The sequence below is a fragment of the Meles meles genome, chromosome 16 (genome assembly GCF_922984935.1).
Source record: "Meles meles chromosome 16, mMelMel3.1 paternal haplotype, whole genome shotgun sequence".
Classification (NCBI taxonomy): Eukaryota; Metazoa; Chordata; class Mammalia; order Carnivora; family Mustelidae; genus Meles; species Meles meles.
The window spans coordinates 15,719,887-15,739,353 of record NC_060081.1 but is presented as its reverse complement, the minus strand read 5'-3'; the positions used below and the strand labels follow the sequence as shown (position 1 = coordinate 15,739,353).

At 41.0% G+C, this 19,467-nt stretch overlaps 1 protein-coding gene across 3 annotated transcripts; it reads left to right on the top strand.

Moving 5' to 3' along the window:
* Window positions 1-1,818: 1,818 nt before the first annotated feature.
* C16H2orf49 (chromosome 16 C2orf49 homolog) lies at window positions 1,819-13,452 on the top strand. Of its 3 annotated transcripts, none has more exons than XM_045981613.1 (5): window positions 1,819-1,960; window positions 4,072-4,238; window positions 7,818-7,944; window positions 8,071-8,193; window positions 10,283-13,452. In XM_045981613.1, exons 1-5 carry the CDS (start codon window positions 1,862-1,864, stop codon window positions 10,337-10,339), a joined length of 573 nt encoding a protein of 190 aa, XP_045837569.1. In that variant the 5' UTR covers window positions 1,819-1,861; the 3' UTR covers window positions 10,340-13,452. The 3 variants fall into 3 exon arrangements, with proteins under 3 accessions (XP_045837569.1, XP_045837570.1, XP_045837568.1); XM_045981614.1 differs by having other exon boundaries at window positions 8,091-8,193; window positions 10,283-10,313; XM_045981612.1 differs by having other exon boundaries at window positions 7,818-8,193.
* Window positions 13,453-19,467: the final 6,015 nt, after the last annotated feature.

The window sequence follows — 19,467 nt, the reverse complement described above, 5'->3', positions numbered from 1 at the left end:
GCCTTACAGTGTCCATTTCCCAGGTGAGGACACTGCAGTGGGGAGACATGAAATATCTGTCTTAGGTGAATGCTGGAGCCAGGGTTAAAATCCAAGTCTGGGCCACTCCAAAGCCCACCCTTTCACCAGTTTTGTAGACTGCCTCATAATTATGGTTGAATACTTTCTAAAAAAACAGCTACCAGTTAATAAGCACCTGCTGTGTGCCAAGCGTGTTATATAATCTGTACTCCTTTGATAATTCTTCACAGATGTTAGCACAGCAATTTTTTCTGATAAGATTGAGGCTGAGAGACTTAAGAACTCACCCATGGTCTCGTTTTGCTGCAGGAAAAAAATCTGAACTAAGATCTAGTTTTCAAGCCCAGGCTCCTTCCAAGACAACTGCTTTTGCCATTAAAACAACATGCCTTCTAGAAAGAGAAATGAGGATAATACCAACCACACTAATTTCACTATTGTTATGAAAATGTAATCAGATTTTGGATATAAAATACCATGATTCCAATACCATGAACTTAATGCACTTAACTGCAAATTAGAACATCCAAATACCTCCCTCAGCTCAGGTCTAAAACTCCGTTCTATTTTGGGCAAGTCATTTCAATGTCTTTCAGGTCAGCTTCCTCAACAATAAAATGAAAAAACCAGACTAACTGAAATTTCTGCCCAGTTTTGAAATTCAATTTCTGGATAAGGTATCATATACATAAATGACAAAGAAAATTTGCAAAACACCTCTTAGCCTTACTTTATCTTTTTGATTTAGGATCTCACTTATTTTCCAATCCTTCTTCAAGGTTTATCTTTTAGCGTCCTCGGAGGTGTTCACGTGTTTTACTGCAATAACTTCCCGTAAGAGGATACATCTCATAGAGTTGCAAACATTAAACACTTAGAACAGCCTGCAAGTTTTAAATGTGCCTAATATTTTGGGATGTGTATCTCTCCCACAAAAGATGAGAGAGAAGTAGAAGAGATTTCTTGGTGAATTGCCAAGGATTAGATCATCGCTGAAACCTACAAGAATACGTTTAAAACTGTTACTTCATAGTAGTTATTAGAGCAGAGAAAATGTACTTAAGTGCCTGGCTTGCTACTTCCTCAACCTCTGATCTTCAGCAAATTACCCAATGCCTCAGTTTCCTCACCTGGAAAATAAACATTCTCATAACATATACCTCATAGTGCTGCTCTGAGGAGCAAGATTATCCATATTAAATCCAGTGCCTGGCACATCGTTAATGTCCAACAAATGCCTGGCCTTTTCACTAGTGGTTTTGTTATTGTTTTCATACGTGAGCAGGTTAATTCAGAGTATTACTTCAGGGAATACTTGAGAACCTACTATGTGTGAGGCCATGGGGTTACAAAGAATTAAAGTCTCTGACCTAAGATCATCATCTTGAAGGAGGATCAGGAAACAGAAACAGGTTGAAAAAAAAAATACTAAGGAAATTTCAGAAGAGCCTAGAGCCCTATACAGAGGTAAAGGACATCTAACTGCCCCGCCTCTTTCCCGCGAGATTGCCCTAGGAATCCCTTTGGCCTCTGCCCTGGACGTCACAGGAAGCGCGACCAATCGTGGCCCGCTTCGGGACCTTCGTTTTTCTTGACTCTTCTTGTAAGAAGTCAAATGACAACCGTTTTCTCTGCAGACGTCCCTTCCGCTTCTTTCGGCCCCAGGAGTCCTCCCTTAACAAGATCTGTCCCAGCACGCCGGTCCGCCACCAGACGCGGAGAGGCACGCCCGGCGCACCAGGAGTGACGTCACACTCACTGCCCCGCCCTCACGTCACTTCCGGGACGCTTCTTTCGTGGAGGCTTGTGGGTAGCCGGCCGGGGTCTCCTGGCGACGACGATGGCGGGGGATGTGGGCGGTCGCAGCTGCACGGATTCGGAGCTGCTGCTGCACCCGGAGCTGCTGTCCCAGGAGTTCCTTCTCCTCACCCTGGAGCAGGTCGGGCGCGCCGGGGAGGGTGGGCCTTGTTGGAGAGGGGTTCGGACTTGAGCTGGCCCCAAGTAATCCTCAGTGGCAAGCGGACACGGACACACCCGCCGCCGTCGCCCCTCCCGCCGGGTTTGTGTCACTCTCCACTCCACACGGACGGACCAGGTCTTCCCACACCTCTGTCCGAGAAAGAGGTCCTTAGAATATCAGGAATTCCTGAGAATTAGGACTCGTCCTCTTGGGGATTTGATGGCTCTGACAGAGGAGTCCTAGGCGACCCCAGCGGTCCAAGTGTGTGCGGGGGGCCGGGGGGCGGAATCGTAGTAGAAATGAAGGATAGTAATCAAGGACTGTCAGGGCTGGAAAGCGTCGGAGAAATCGCCCTTTGTTCATACCCCACCTCGTTTAAAGATGAAACGCAGTCTCAGAGAAGTGAAGTGACTTTTATTTAAGGTCACACCATTGCTAAGTGGGGGAGAATTCAGGACTCCTGGCTCTCAATGCAGCATTTCCTCTTTTCGAGCTAATGTGACCTCACACAATCAACAAAAAATAAGACAAAAGAAGTGATGAACTTGGTTTAAAGTGGAGAGAATTACTCAAAGTTTTCTTGTGGTTTTAAGTACCATATTTTGTTGCTTTCCATATGTTTACGCCTCAGTACTCTTTCTCTAATTTTCTTCAGCCCTACTGAGTAGCTTTATTGAGGTTACCTTTCCCCTGAGGTTCTCAAACTTTTTAGGCACATCAGAATCACGAATCACCCGCAGAGCGTGGTAAAACACAAATTATTGGGTTCCATCCCCAGAGTGTCAGATTCAGTAGGTCCAAGGCGTGGCCTGAAAATTGGCATTTTCAACAAGTTCTTGCTGCTAGCCCAGGGACCGTAGCTCGAGAACTACCACCCTGGAGCAGTACGTCTGGAATTCTCCGGAAATGTTATCCAGGGGACTCTCCAGCGTTTTTTCATACCTCTGAATGAATAGAGGGTGAAAACTGATAACAAAAGGTGGTCAGGTATAACAGAGAAAAGTAATATTTGTACTTTTAAATTTAGAAGAAAAAAGTAATCAGGATAAGTTTATCAGAGTACATAGGTTAGACTTGATTTGCCACTTAAACTGAACACAGATAAATCCAAACTCTTTATCTGTAGCTACTCCTTTTCCTTATGCTGCATGTTTTCCATGATGTTGAGAGCAAATTGGAAAGTGAGGGAGGATGAGGTAATTTAGAGAGGGATGCCTGGATAGTGACTGGAAGCTACTTGAAAAGACTGGTGAAAATATGAAGGGCAGTTTGTAATGATGCACTCTTATCAGTACAGTCATTAGTAAGGGGACTGCAGTGTCCATCTGTAGGGCCATTTGAAATCTTGGTAGTTGACTTCAATTTAAGAAGCATTATTAGGGAGACGTGGGAAACAGTATTTGGGGTGAGACCTCCAGCCCACTACTTTGATCATGATAGTCACACTCTGGGTAACTTTTTGACAGCATGTGGTAATAGTTATCGTTGTTGGCTTTTTCTTTTGGTCTGATTTCCCCAGGAAGTCTCCCATTTTCAATTTACTTTGATTAAGTACTTTGATTAATTTACTTGGATTAAGATGGTGCTACTGGAAATGGTCTCCATGCCTGATGACTGGCTGACCAGTTGTGGACTGCAGTCCTTGTCACACTGAAAATATATGACCATTGTCTTTTAAGATGAGGCTGAACTTAATATTTGCAGAGGTTAACCTCTGAAATACTACTTACAGTACTATGTGGGATCGCAGTGTACTTGAAGTCCTTATAAGTTCCTATGCGACTTTAATAAACTCACACTTAAATAACAAATTCTGTAATTACATAAACACATAGTAATGGTATAATTATAGAATTGTAAATGTAAATTATGAATTAAGTTATATTAAATTTTATATGTTTTAAATTGTAAGTAAAATAATAAGTTAAGTATTAAATTATATTGTGGAAAATAAGTTATAAAATAGGTACTTATTAAGCTTTGTAATTATAAAATTTGTTACTTAAGCAGGAATGTTCTACCCTGTTAGGTAGGTAGTAATTACCATGAAGGATGTTATTTTGAAATTACTTTTGTTTCCTTTTCCACAGAAGAACATAGCTGTTGAAAATGACATAAGAATAAACAAAGACAATCTCACTGATCTTTATGTTCAACACGCAATTCCGTTGCCTCAAAGAGATTTGCCAAAGAATAGGTGGGGGAAAATGATGGAAAAGAAAAGAGAGCAACATGAGATGAAAAATGAGACTAAAAGGTACTTGGTAACGGTTCTGGTTTTTTATCTCATATGACTTAACAATTTTGCTTTTCTTTTTTTTTCTCCAGGTAAAATAAACCTAGGTAAGAAAAATTCATTTACTCAATAACTATTTATTGAGCATCAGGCACTGTGCTTATAGCATGACTAAAACCAACAATCCCCTGCTCATATTTTAATTGGGAGAAACATAATTTTAAAAATTAGGTAAAATATATGGTATGTTACATAGTGATACATATAAATGCTAAGGAGAAAAGTAAATCAGGGAGAGAGATTGCCATTTTAGGTAAAGTGGCCAAGAACAACCTCACTGAGAAAATGACTTTTCAGTAAAGAAACCTGTAGATGGTGGAGAGCAAGCTACATTCCAGACAGAATAGTAGAGCCTGGGTCAGGAGTGTGCCCATGATAAATTAAGAACAATAAAGAGCCCATCAAGGCCAAAGTAGAGAGAGTCAAAAGGAAAGTAGAGAAAAGAGGTTTATTGGAGGTAAGTAGGGGAGTTTGTTGGGTTAGATCGCGTAAGACTTTGTAAGTCATTGTAAGACCTTTGGCTTTGCTCTGAGATGAGAAGCCATTGGAAGATTTTGAGCAAAGTGGTGATATCATCTGATGTGCATTTTAATAGCGTCACTCTGGCTGCAGTGCAGAGAAGTGATTTAAGGTGGGGAGGGGAACAGGAAAATCAATCAGGAGGCTGTACTGTGATCCAGGTGATAAATGGTGGGGACTTCAACTGAAGTAGGGAACTTGGTAAGAAGTGGCTGGAGTCTGGAGGTAGAGCCAACAAGATTTGCTGAATTGTGAGAAAATGTGGAGTCAAGACTTTAAGGTCTTGACAGAAGGAACTGTCATATAGCTTCAGGGACACTAAGATTTTTAAATTTCAGAAAAGTTTTCATAAAACCACAAGCAAATGAATTTCCTTCTTAAATGGTTATGTTTCTGTAACAGTGATAGTTGGTTTAATGAGGACAAAGTGTCCTAAGATCCTTGAGTGGGCTAGTTATTTCTTTTCCTGTGTCTATTTTATCACAAGTGGGCGCTATTGAGTAATTACTGAATTTATTTTTAGAGCCTTCTGTTTGTATGGTACTGTCATTGGCAGCGCACTAGTGATTGTGGGAGAAGGTGGAATGAGGGCTGGGCGTGAGGGCGAATGGTGGCTCCGAGTTGATGAGGGGTGTTAATCTCTAGTTACAAAGAAGAACTCATGATTGGTAGAGGGAGTATTCCCCAGGTATGAAAATAGTTGAAGAATGTAACATGTAATGCTCTTAGTTTTTTTTGGGAAAATGGTCTTTCTTTTGATCAGGAACACATTCAGTTCAGATTAAACATCATTTTAGCTTGATGGTTATATAGTGGTATGGGCTACATATTATTGTTAGCTTTTGTAAATCTATGGTTATGCCAAATATACCTTCAGTTTACATTTGTTGATTCATCTTTTTAAAAAATTTATTTTAGAGAGAGAGCTTGAGTGAGTGGTGGGAGGGGGAGGGGCAGAGGGAGAGATAGAATCCTGAAACAGACCCTCAGCTGAGTATGGAGCCTTAATAGGCAGATGGGCTCCATCCCAGGACCCTAAGATCATGACCTGAGCTAAAACCAAGAGTTGGCCGCTTAACTGACTGTGCCACCCAGGTACCCCTTACTTTTGTTGATTCTTTTTTTTTTTAAGAAAGTATTTTCTTCGTGATCAGCATGTTCATGCATATTGTCCTAAGCAAAGCTTCAGTACTGTTACTTCGTATGATAATCTCTTTAGGCTCCTCAGTATCCTTTTGGAAAGGATTTATGACTTCTTTTTTTTTTTTTTTTAAAGATTTTATGTATTTATTTGACAGCATAAGCAGGGGGAGCAGCAGGCAGAGGGAGAGGGAGAAGCAGACTCCCTGCTGAGCAGGGAGTCCAAGGTGGGTCTCGATCCCAGCACCCTGGGATCATGACCTAAGCTGAAGGCAGATGCTTAACCGTCTGAGCCACCAAGGTACCCCGGATTTGTGACGTTCTAAAAAAAACCCACAAATTTCATTCTTTTTTTTTTTTTAAAGATTTTATTTATTTACTTGACAGACGGAGAGATCACAAGTAGGCAAGAGGCAGACAGAGAGAGAGGGGGAAGCAGGCTCCCTGAGATCCTGAGGATCATGACCTAAGCCAAGGGCAGAGGCTTAACCCACTGAGCCACCCAGGCTCCCCACAGATTTCACTCTTTTTTTTTTTTTTTTTTTTAAAGATTTTATTTATTTATTTGATAGACAGAGATCACAAGTAGGCAGAGAGGCAGGCAGAGAGAGGAAGGGAAGCAGGCTCCCTGCTGAGCAGAGAGCCCGACGGGCTCGATCCAAGGACCCCGGGATCATGACCCGAGCTGAAGGCAGAGGCTTTAACCCACTGAGCCACCCAGGCGCCCCCAGATTTCACTCTTGACTCAAAACCTTAAAGCTGGAAGGATCTAAGAGATTGTCCAGTATTGTTGAATTAACAGTTTTGTGATATGCCCCAGGTCACACAGAGCAAGGCCCAGATTAACAGTGCAGTGCTTCTCAAACTTCAGTGTGCCTCTGGGATCTTAGGTTGAACTCTCACAAGCTGATGAGCCCTGCTCTCTCTGATGAGCCCTCTGTTTCCCTTTGGCAGCGGCACAGTGTATGTAGGAAAGTCATTTTTATCTGCTACCAGATGATGTTCAGTGGTAACCTAAGAATTGGTGAGTTTGGCCAGTCTGGTTAAATCTCGTTAAAATGACAGGTTGAAGCCCCAGATTCTGCATTTCGTAACAGGCTCCCAAGGTGATATTTACGCTGCTGGTCCCTCGACCACACTTTGCGTAGCAAGGCTGAAATGTTCTTCCTAGTAACTGACTGCTCAAGTTCTTGTTACATGTTTAACTCAAAGTTTTTTTTTTCCCATAAATCTGTTGTTTCACTTGAGGTATAATGAATAGTAGACAAATGAATGTTTTTATTATTTATCTTTATGATTCAGAGTGAAAGTTAGGTTTTGTAGAATCTAACCATGAAGACTTGCCAAATTTTAAAATTAACATTACACTAATATTATAGGTAGAATTTAGAGAGTGCCTTGGCTTTAGAGACCATTGATAAATAGAAGAGAATATTCTCATTGTCTATAGAGTGTCGCTGTGGTAGTTTTGCTATAGTTTTATTAATAGTTCATTATCTTTTTAAAATAATAACTGATACATAGTCAAGGTAACCTTATCAATTAGATGGGGTGATTTTTAAAACTTAAAATTTTTTTTAGTTGCCAGGAAATCTTGTTTTAAGTTCTAGGGTTAATTGGTTGGTTAATGTTTAAAAAAAATCTATTTTGTACATTAAAACTAACTTAAGTTTCTTGTCAATAAATATTTTATACTTTAAACATCAGAAAATTGTCACTTCATTTAGGGTGAACATAGAAAATTTCATTCCTAGGAGTCCTCCTTAAAATAGATGAGTCTTACCAGTAAATGTTCTCCGGTCATTGTTTTTCTTTTGAGTTCCTGCAGACTGGTTTGCATTGCAGATGGTATTTTTCAAGAATTTATCTCTTTGATTTCAGGACTAGCACTGTAGATGGGTTAAGGAAAAGACCCCTCATCGTGTTTGATGGAAGTTCAACAAGTACAAGCATCAAAGTGAGAAAGACAGAGAATGGCGATAATGACCGGCTCAGGCCTCCCCCTCAGGCAAGCTTTACCAGTAATGCCTTTCGAAAATTGTCAAATTCCTCTTCAAGTGCTTCACCCCTAATTCTGTCTTCCAATTTGCCTATGAACAATAAAATGGAACACAATAATAATGACACTAAACAGAACCATGACTTAACGCATAGGAAAAGTCCTTTGGGTCCTGTGAAGTCCCCACCTTTGTCCCCTGTTGGAGCTACTCCTGTGAAGTTAAAGCGAGCAGCCCCTAAAGAAGAAGCTGAGGCTGTGGTAAGTGTGGGGCGGCTTCTGTGCTAATAAGAGAGAGGAATGGAGTCTCTGAGTAGGGAGGCCTCGTGGAGTGGGGGTGGGCGAGCCGGGCCACAGGCAGTTCTTGAACTCTTAAATGGTCTGACTCTTCCTTGTCCTTTTTTGTGTTGACTCCTGGAATCATAAAATCTGTGATGATAAGCTAATGTTTTTTTCAAGTCTACCAAACTTATTTCTACTTAAAATGTCTTAGGTACTTTCCCTAGACTTTTGTCATTCCGATCCTTTAACCATTTTGGGGACTAAAACAGAAAAATATTCCTTTGTTAGTAAAGCTCAGAATGTTAAGTAGTTTGTCCAGAGTCACATATCTATTCAGTAGCATTTTGACCTTCATTCTGTTTTATACTTACCTTAAACCACACTAGAGTATTCAGAATTTATCATGGACCTCCCCTTCCCTCAAATTTATCTGTCCTTGGAGAGATAGGGGAAGTAGGGGAGTGTCCTGTGTTGGACTGAATTATAGTTAAGCATTTGGATGCTTGGATTTCATACTGGCAAATTTGTTACTGATAGGCAATATATTTAGAGTTTAATTTGTGAGAGGGCGCATACCTGTGTGTATATGTATATACACTTATATGTACAAATACATATGTATATACATATACATACTTGATTCTTCCCTGGGCTTCTCAGAAAATGATTTTACTTTAAACATCCAGCAGTTTTATATTATTCCTTGTCTTAGTTTATTTGTCTTAGTCTATTTAGGCTGCTGTAACAAAAAATAATACTGACTCGATGGCTTATACAACAGACATGCATTTCCCACAGTTCTAGAGGCTGGCACGTGCAGAATCAAGGTGCTGTCAGGCTCATTGTCTGGTGAGAACCCACTTCCTGATTCACCGTAGGCTGCTTCCTGCTGTGTTCTCATGTGGTGGAAGGGGCAAGTAAGCTCTCTGAGGTCTCTTTTCTACGGGCCCATTCATGAGAGCACCTCCGTTGTGATTTAAGCAATTCCAAAGACCCTATCCCCTAATACCATCACATTGGGGACTAGGTGTGAACATATGAGTTTTGAGGGGACATGCATTCAGTCTGTAGCATTCCTATGGTATACTTTGATTTTATTATACTCTTCAAATTGTGTGTCAAAGGGATCAAAACTCAGAGTAGTTCAAACGTTCTAAAATAGTACCAGAAAGAAGACTACCGTAAATCTGACCAGCGTTTGGTTCTTTCATTGGTTCATCCTTTCAGCTACCCTGTTCAATAGCACAGTTCTTTTTCTCATTTCACAGATAAGGAAATGGAAGCTCAGATAGTTTAAATAAACTTGTCCAGGGTTTCCGAGGTAGTAAGTGGCCAGGTTGCTATTTGAATACAGACCCATTTGACCTCTGCATGAGCTTTTATCAGCACCAAGCTGCCTTTCCACTTCTTTCAGTCATTTTTGTGGGGCAGAGGAGGAGAGTGTCAGAGAAGAGTGGGAAGGAGGAAAAAAAAAAGTAGGAAGAATAATCTAGACCTCAAATATTATAATAAAAGAGTTAGCCTTGAGGATTTTTTTTCAGTCTCTTAAAGCACATCTCTGTACTCAGAAAAATTTTACTCTTTCAGAGGTGTAATTTTTTTTTTTAATTTACTAGTATTAAGATCTTGGATTGTGATGTTGAGGAAGGCGATGCGGTAGGCAGGAAAGAAGCAGGTCTGGAGTCCTTAGTCATTTTCAATTCTGAGTGCATTTCAGGATTACCTGGAGGAGCTTCCAGAAAACCCAGACAGAAATCGGAGCCTCATCCCTGCCACTTTGTATGGATTCTGACTTAATTAGTTCTGGGATAAGACCCAGGTCTGGGCATGTTTGAAAGTGCTGTGGGTGATTCTAATATGCAGAGATTTGAGAACCGCAGCTGGAAAAAAATGGGTGGCAGGGGAGACGTGCATTTCCCAGTCTTCTAAAATCTTCTCCCACCAGATGGCAGCAGTGATCTGCCATTCGTATATTAGTAATAAAACTTCGGTGGTTTTAAGTGCTCATTTCAAGCTACTCTCTGACATTCCTGCAAGTGTAAACTGGTTTCTGTTCATGTCTTTTCAGAATAACCTGAAGCCCCCAGAAACAAAGAGGAAGATACAGCATGTTACATGGCCCTGAAGGAAAGTTTCCAAAAATGTAAATATAACTGTAACTGTAGTTTTTCAAGCAAGTTCGCATATATTGACAGTATTTACGGAGATCCTGATTATTGTGGAATTTTCTTAAGAGGTTTAAAATTAGGTTTGAAAAAAATAGTCTTTCCTTTCCCCTGTCTTTTTTTTTTTTTTTTAATTTTTGCCTTTTGTGCCCTTACTAGGAAAAAATTTCTTTTTAAACCAGGTGACTTAGTGTAAGTCATTTATATTGATCCCAGTCAATCATTAGCTGCAAATTTGATACAAAGCATCTGGTGAATTTTAGGAATTATTTTAATTACTCTGTTTCAGTGTTTGGGGGAATTTGAGATTTTTGTTTAAACCCAAAATATTTTAGAAGTTCACAGTTTTTATTTATTTTCCCTAGCAAAAGAATTTAACAGTTTATCCCAATATTTTAGTAAATACTGCCAAACTCCTCCTCAAGGTTCACCAAGAAAAGCATATTTGTAGTGCTGCCAATAAACTATTCCAAATATACAGATGAAATTGCTGTTCTTGAAGTGCTTACATTACTTTTTCCCATAAAAATCAAGAAGGGACATCAGTGCTTGCTGTTGCTCCTTCCCTTGAAGTTGTAACAGAATTGGTGTATTAGGAGTTGACTGGTCAATCTCACAGCTGGTCCCCCCTTTAAGATGTCCCTGTCATGCAGCACTCCTCACTATTTTCATGAGCAGTCTTTGATCTCGTTCTGGGAGCTCAGGTGTCACTCCTTCCTAGGAGCTTCATCCTTTCCAAAAGAAGCCGACTTTAAAATCTTCAGGTGACGTAGTCATGTTCGAGGTGGTAGCTTATGGCAGAAGGTTTGGCGAATAGGAGGAGGGGGAAGGAGTTCCAGCACTTGAGAGAGTCCAGGAGGGATCGTGGTGAGATGGGACGCTTAGCATGACCTGGAGTAGGCAGAAGAGGAGATGCTGAAGCCGGCAGTCACCGCAGAGTGACCTCGTAGGAGACAAGTACCAGCCGGACAGGGGTCCCTGCTGGGGTAACAGGCAGCTTCCCACAGGGCTGCCGCACACACATCACCCACGGAGGTTTTGTGTTCGTGTTAAAGCAGTGTTACTGCCCCAGTCTAATGGAAGTCAGTGGGAACATACGGTAGACCTTCTAGCCACACGCTCTCCTGTCCACTTTTTTGCCTTGTATTTCTAACCAAGTGTGGAGGATACTTTGTACTTTTTTCCTTATGACTGATCTTCACATTGGGGTTCTCCTTTTCATTAGCTTTTTACAGCAGTCTCTTTCCTCTTCTGATTTGTTAAAACAAGTATTTTAGTTCCGCTATTAAATAGCCTTACAAAAAATTCATTCAGCCTGGCAGGTAAGTATTGTACTAAAACTTGAACCCTCCAGTTTTTAGCCATTCTGCCTTTATCCAGACTATAAATCTGTACAGATAAGACAAAATCAATACATACTATGTGTTGCATAAATTACTGATGTTATGCCAAGTGAGTGAATATGGAGTTAACTGCATGGCTGGTATGTGTAATATTACTGAAGGACAACAGTAATCCTCTACATAACTGTATATTAAGGGATATTTTAAAAGTACAGATTTTAGGGTAGAATGACAAATTCTATTTGATAATTCAGTTGTCCCTTCTGCTTTCATCTGCATTCCTCTCTTACTTAAGAGAGAGTTAGCCATTTGACGGTTTTAAGTCAGTGGAAACTTATTTTTAGTTACTCAATAAAATTAATTTTTAATTTGTATATTTAACTTACAGAGTAGGTTGGTAATAACAGCTGAACTGTGTAACATTGTTGCTTCAAATTGAAGTTTATATTATGAACATTCAGAATCAATGCTCATAGAGCAGCATATTATTGAGCTATTTTGAGTTTGTGTGTGGAGAAGTGCTAAACCACGTACTGTGTATTCCATAATCCTGACATCTTGGAGCACTGTGCCTTCTCAAGGTGCATAGATACAGCTTGTCTTGAAATGTCTTCCTCCACGTCATGACGCCTCCAGAATGAGGGGAATCTGAAGCAGAAGTGTCGAGCATCTTGGGTTTTGAAGGGTTGCTTTGGTGTGCTTTAAAGTTTGGAAGGACTTGATTGGAGTGGCAGACAACTTTGGAATACCGTCGATGAATTTTAGGAACATGGGTTAATGTTGTTGCTGTTGATTTCACGTTCCAACAGAGCCACCTGTTTTATTATCTCGGTAGGCAGCTGAGTGGTCGGGTCAGCAAGGAGGTTCTGAGGTGTAGTTAACAGGCGCTTTACCACTTCCTGCCATTGGCAGAGGTCTTCTTTTCTTCCCCTTCTTCATGGCCCATCTGTTTTCTTTTTCTTGTTCTCCTTTCCCGTGTTTTAACTTACTCTGCTTCCATTCTCCATCCTCCTTTTGCAGACCCTAAGCGTCAGGCTTAGGTTTGCACGTCATAATGCTTGGCCCTATGCATTCATTGAGGAGTGAAGACAGGATGACCCCCGGTCCTCTTATATTTGAGGGATCATAGACTGCTGTGTGAATTCTGGAAATCTCAAGCCCCTGCAGCACCAAGGGCCCCGAATTGCTTCCCCGTGGCTGTAAAGGCAGTACAGTTTACCACAATCGCTTTAGTAATCTTGACAGCTACCAGGCACTTTGGAAAGTTGGTTCAACTGCTACTAGGAGGCCATAATATTTTTGCTAGAATTAAAATTCTTCAGAATTGTAATTATTATTTGAAATAATATTTTGGTTGACTTAAGTTTTGAGAGAGGATTCTAAAACTGTTCTAGAGACTCACTCAATAGCAATGACCTTTTTAAAAACTTACATTAAGTAAAACTGCCAGTGGATTAAATCATATGTATGTAAGAGCTTCCTCTGTTTACTGCTGTGCCACTTCAGTAATTTTTAGAGGCTACAGAATGGTCAAAGTGTTTCTAAGTGTGCTCTTTTATTAAATGCTTGTGCAGGTTTTGTAATTCGGTACAGAAAGTTCAACCTTGTAATGTACATTTTTGTATGTAAAAGGTCTTTGAAGTAGCCTTATCCTTATTTAAATAAACTGAATAAAATGATTGAGTAGGTCTGTCATTCATAAAAAAATAAAATGGAAAAACGTTCTGTAATGACTTGATCTCATTTTATTTGAGCAGAGTATATAGCGGAAAAGTGTTATGCTTTATATAGTACAGCCTTCTGTATGAGGATTGATCGGGATCAGGCATGATGCTGGTCGTCCGGCCACGTCTCAGGGCTCCCGCTGTGAGGCGGCGATGGGCTAGAGTGTCAGGTGTTTGGACAGCCTGAGGTCGCTATGCTTTGACAGATGGGAACAGGTCCCTCGAACCTTATCCGGAGTAAGCTCTCTTACATACTGGAGCAAACGAGCAGTTCAGTTGAAGGATTATTTATTTGTGTCTGCGGTGATCTTTAAAAAGTACACTTCTAAACTGGGATATTAATGTTGGAGACCGAAGTCCTGAATTTAACTACTTGGAAAATTTCAGCTTACTTTCTACCTTGAATTTTAAAAAATAGGTGATTTTTTGGTCCGGACAGAAAAGACAAAATTTGTTTTCATTGTTTTTACTAAAGCACTTTTTACTGAAGTGCTCTGCTCTTCCAGTTTCTGTTAAACCCAGTTGTCTATCCTGGTGTGCCAAAAAAACAAAGATGGGTACGTTTCTGCTCAATGAAATAATGGATAATTGTAATGACAGCAAATCAAACCAAGAAATGAAATAGAGATGGGGAAGGGAAGGCGAAGAGCTACTTTAAATGTAGTGGTTAGGAAATCCCTCTTTGAAGAAATTATTTTTAAGGGTTGACAGTTTTGGAAAGCTTTCAGGAAAAGCATCATCCATATGGTAGATTTTTAATGTCTACATATTTGTTACTCCTTCCATCAGAGGTAGAGTCTGTTCCCACTGCTTGAATATGGAATGGCATTGTACTTTGCTTTCATCAAATAAATGCTTCTCTCCCTCTGGAACCCCTGCTGCAGGCGCCTGAAAAAGCCTGTTAGAAAAACATCAGCAAACAGCACTAACCACCAGACGTGACTTAGCAACCACCCCCCGACCCCCGCCCTGCTAGCCGCCAGCGGACCACAGCTCCATGAGTGTCCCAGGTGAGGCCAGCCCAAATAGCTGCCTCAGAGCATCCTGAGTGAACAGAATCGGGGTTGTATTAAGCCACACTAAGTGTTGGGGATGGTTTGCTACCAAGCATTAGATAACATACTAGTCAAGAACAGAGTGAAAGCCATGAGGCTTACTAGGATTTGAGAACAGAAAGAGCGTGTGGCTCCATGATCAGTGAAAAGAGCAGGGAGAATATATAAAATGAAGCCAAAGCAGGTAGGCGGGAGCCGGCTTACGTAGGATCTTACCTAGGCCATGGTAAGGACTTTTGATTTGATTCTACAAGCAGTTGAAAGCTGTTAACTATGTTTCAGACCTAACCAGACATTTAGTTTAACCAAAAGATAAAAAGACGACTTGCTAAGTAAGTGTGTAATAGCCCTGACCTTTTTTCTTTAGTAAAATTACCCTAGTTTTTTCATTTTCTTTTCCAATTTATTTGAACTAAAATACTTAATATTTTGACAAACGTTAGGAAACTAAAACACCAATTATGGCAAAAGCTATTTTTCATAACTATAGAATTGCATCTAGCTAAGCTTTTTGTTATATCTGTCCTGCTGTGTAATTTTTTAAAATAAGCTTTTAAGAAATAAACCTTTTATTTTAGGGAAGTTTGAGGTTTGTAAAAATCACCAAGATAGTACAGAGCGTTCCCATGCATCACACACAGAATTTCCCCCATTACTGATATGCATTAGTATGGTATGTTCATGGAAGTGAATCAATCCTGGCACATTATTGTTACCCAAAGTCCATAATTTCACTTGTATTTCCTTACTTGTTACCTAATGTTTTTCTGTCCCAGGATCCCATCCAGAACGCCACCTTGCATTTTTAGTCTGCAGAACTCCTTAGACTCCTCTTGGTTGTGACAGTTTCCCAGACTCTCCTTCAATTTTTGATGACCTTGACAGTTTTGAGCCATCCTGATTAGATGTGTGGAATGTCCCTCTTTGAATTTGTCTTAGGTTTTCCTCATGATTTGACTGGGGTTATGGATTTTGGAGGGAACGTCACAGAGGTAAAGTGTGACTTTCAACCCATATTAGCAGTATATACTATCAGTGTGACTTAACTGCTTTTGAGGTTAATCTTGGTCACCTGGCTGAGGGACTGTATGTCAGTCGGGTTCATAGAGAACTACTCTTTTTTTTTTAAAGATTTTTTTTTTATTTGACACAGATCACAAGTAGGCAGAGAGGCAGATAGAGAGGGGGAAGCAGGCTCCCTGATGAACAGAGAGCCCAATGTGGGGCTCCATCCCAGGACCCTGAGATCATGACTGAGCCGAAGGCAGAGGCTTAACCCACTGAGCCACCTGGGCGCCCCACATAGAGAACTACTCTTTTTCCTCCTCTTCCCACTGTATTTTTTGGAAGGAGAAGACTTGAGTAGGGAATATGCTCCACCTTTATGGGCCAAGTATCTACATAAATTACTTGTAATTCTGTACACATTTATCTAGTCTCCTTTATTTAATTTATTTAATAATTTATGTCAATGTGGACTCGGAATCTTATTCTTTGTGTGTGTGTGTGTTATGTTAGTTACCATAAAATACATCCTTAGTTTTTTGATGCAGTGGTCCAAAATTCATTGTTTATGCACCACACCCAGTGCTCCATGCAGTATGTGCCCTCCTTAATACCCACCACCAGGCTCACCCATCCCCCGCTCCCCTCCCCTCCAAAACCCTCAGTTTGTTTCTCAGAGTCCACAGTCTCACCCTCCGATTTAACTCCCCTTCACTTTTCCTTTCCTTCTCCTAATGTCCTCCATGTTATTCCTTATGCTCCACAAGTAAGTGAAACCATATGATAATCGACTCTGCTTGACTTATTTCACTCAGCACAATCTCCTCCATTCCCATCCATATTGGTGCAAAAGTTGGGTATTCATCCTTTCTGATGGCTGAATAATAGTCCATTGTATATATGGACCACATCTTCTTTATCCATTCATCTGTTGAAGGGCATTTCGGCTCTTTCCACAGTTTGGCTATTGTGGACATCACTGCTGTGGACATTGCTGCTATGAACATTGGGGTACATGTGGCCCTTCTTTTCACTGCATCTGTATCTTTGGGGTAAATACCCAGTAGTGCAATTGCAGGGTCATAGGGAAGCTCTTTTTAATTTTTTGAGGAATCTCCACACTGTTTTCCAACTTGCACTCGGAATCTTATCTTTGGGTTATAATCTGATGGCCTCTTCCGCAAATTGTTCTAGCTTTGGCCATTGGAAACTCTCTCAGTTGGCCCCTGTGTCCCTTTGACTTAGCTCATCATTGTGGTTGCTTCGGAGCACTTCCTCACTTTCTAGCCCTTCCAGATGCTCCAGGTTCATCTTGTCTGTTTCCTACCCCAGTCCTAAACGCAGCCACTTCTCCACAAAGCCTTGATTCCTTTTACTGAAGACTGGTATTAGCAAGATCTGCAAGCGAAGAGTGGGGGTGTCATTGCTTCTCGATCTCAATTGATAGAGCAAAGAAATACAAATGTGTGTATACTCACCCTATATACACACGTCTGTAAATATTTCCATACAGAACTCTCTACAGTAAGCCAAACGTGAGTTCATACTGGTATCTCCCAACTCAAAGGCAGCTCAAAGGCAAGCTACATTCCCATCGGCTGTGGACAGGACTGGGTGAGGAGCCTCCGAGCGCCTGGGTCTGGTTCACATGTCAGCTGGCAATCACTACTTTCTGATGACTTTCCCCAACAGGGGACTGCCTTGGAAGGAAAACTGTTCACTTTCGGTTACTTCAGTGACTGGATTTTTTTTTTTCCTAACTGTAACTGTTCTCTTTTTTTGGCTCCTAGCCAGCAATAACAAGCAGCCCATGGGGTAGGTGTGTGGGCTCCTATTACTTTCAAGATCACCTTTTTTTTTTTTAAGATTTTATTTATTTATTTGACAGACAAAGATTACAAGTAGGCAAAGAGGCAAGCAGGGGGTGGGGGGAAGCCGGCCCCCACGCCGAGCAGAGAGCCCGATGAGGGGCTCGATTCCAGGACTCTGGGATCATGACCTGAGCCCAAGGCAGAGGCTTAACCCACTAGGCACGCAGGTGCCCCCAGTGACCGGATTTTTATGGTTTGGGCTGAAGGTAGACTAGTTAACTAAGAATTTTACAATATCATAGGGGGATGGGGGTGACAGGTGAACCTGGTGGTGGGTATTAAGGAGGGCACAGACTGCATGAAGCACTGTAAACAGTGAATCTTGGAACACTGCATCAAAAACTAATGATGTATTTTGTGGTGACTCACATAACACAATTAAAAACAACAAGAACCACCACCAAATCGCATACACACCGATCACATAAGAAAAAAAAATCAGAATTTTACAATATCTTAAATTACTGCGAAGTTTAGGTATATAATTCTAATAAATACATGATTTGTTCTACAAGGTAGTTATGCATTTTTAAATCAAAGCTCCAAGATACTAAAATAAGAGGTAAAATCAGTGTAAGTCTCAATTTTGTAGAATGTGTCACCAAGAGAGGAATTAACATTTATAGTTAGGTTTTCTTATGCCAAACAGTAGAGGAAAAAAAGCTCTCACTTTTTAAGATGTTAAGGGACAATTCTGCTGGGAGAAAATAAGGGGAAAAAAGCACTGAAGAGCCAACAGTCAAGAATCTAAGAGAATCCAGGAATCCAGAGAAGTAGGCCACTTTGATGCCCTGGTGAAAGCGAGCCAGGGTTTTGGTGACCATGATGTAAAGTGCAGAGAAGTCAAAGGCCCATACCCCCAGAGATAGGAAACCTAATAGCCACAACCCCAAAGAGCAATTCTATGCTAAAGATAAAGGTAAAGAGAAGTAAGCCTGCCCTGCTGAGGGAGGGAGGGAAAACAAGAGGGAAGGAAAAGAAAGAACAGGAAGATAGGAAGGAAGAATTGCTGTGGAAGCTAGAAACATGCAAGCTGGCTCTCTCATAATCCCAGCCACACCTGACCCCCCAGGACGGCCAAGGAAACACAGCAAGTGACTCAGAAGTCGTCCCAGTTTGGCAGGGCTTCAAGCGAGTGGCAGAGGCGATAGAAGTCATCTCTGTGGGAAGACAGGCTCATCCTGACCCCGAGGAAATGCCCACAGGTAATTTTTTTTTAATTAGTGACTAGCACTAGTCAAAATTATGCAAGCATACAAGGAAACATATCCCAAGCGTGACGGTCAGTAGAAACGTCAGTGGTAGAGACTGACTCCCAGAGCTTTCATCGGTTGGAATAACCAAGTAAAGATCAAGCAAGTTTGCTTTATTTCAAGAAAAAGGTAAATTTTAAAATATCTGTCCAGGGGGCGCCTGGGTGGCTCAGTGGGTTAAAACCTCTGCCTTCGGCTCAGGTCATGGTCCCAGGGTCCTGGGATCGAGCCCCGCATCGGGCTCTCTGCTCCGCGGGGAGCCTGCTTCCTCCTCTCTCTCTGCCTGCCTCTCTGCCTAGCTGTGATTTCTCTCTGTCAAATAAATAAAATATTACAAAAAAAAAAAAAAAAAAAAAAAAAAAAAAAAAAAAAATATCTGTCCAGTACAGCCAACTATAGAATATACATGTTTTTATGGAGAGCATCATAAAATACGACAAAGTTTTGAAAATCTTAAACAGAGCGAACTTATAGCTATGTAACCACTGTCCAAATCAAGGTATAGAGCAAGGGTTGACAAACTTTCTGTAAAGGGCCAGATAGGAAGAATGTCTTATGGGCCACATGATGTGTAAGTGAATAGGCATGGCTGCGTCCTAATAAAATACTGTTTAGGAAAACAGGCAGTGGGCAGGATTTAGCTGGACCATAGTTCCAGCATTCCAGAAGCTTCTCTCATGTCCCTTCCCAGTCAGAAAGGTAACTACTATTCTTACTTCTGTCTCTGTAGTTTGGTTTTACCTGTTAACACCTGTGTGATGCACCCCTGAGTACATTTCATTTAATAATTTAATTAAAAGTTTTGCTTGATAAAAAGGATTATCATAGAGCCAGTCA

What these genes read in the sequence shown, in the direction of transcription:
- C16H2orf49 (XM_045981612.1), top strand. Translation starts at nt 1,862, where the DNA reads ATGGCGGGGGATGTGGGCGGTCGCAGCTGCACGGATTCGGAGCTGCTG. An exon ending in TTCTCCTCACCCTGGAGCAG is followed by an intron (nt 1,961 to 4,071) that starts GTCGGGCGCGCC and finishes CCTTTTCCACAG; the next exon opens with AAGAACATAGCTGTTGAAAA. An exon ending in AAGAAGAAGCTGAGGCTGTG is followed by an intron (nt 8,194 to 10,282) that starts GTAAGTGTGGGG and finishes ATGTCTTTTCAG; the next exon opens with AATAACCTGAAGCCCCCAGA.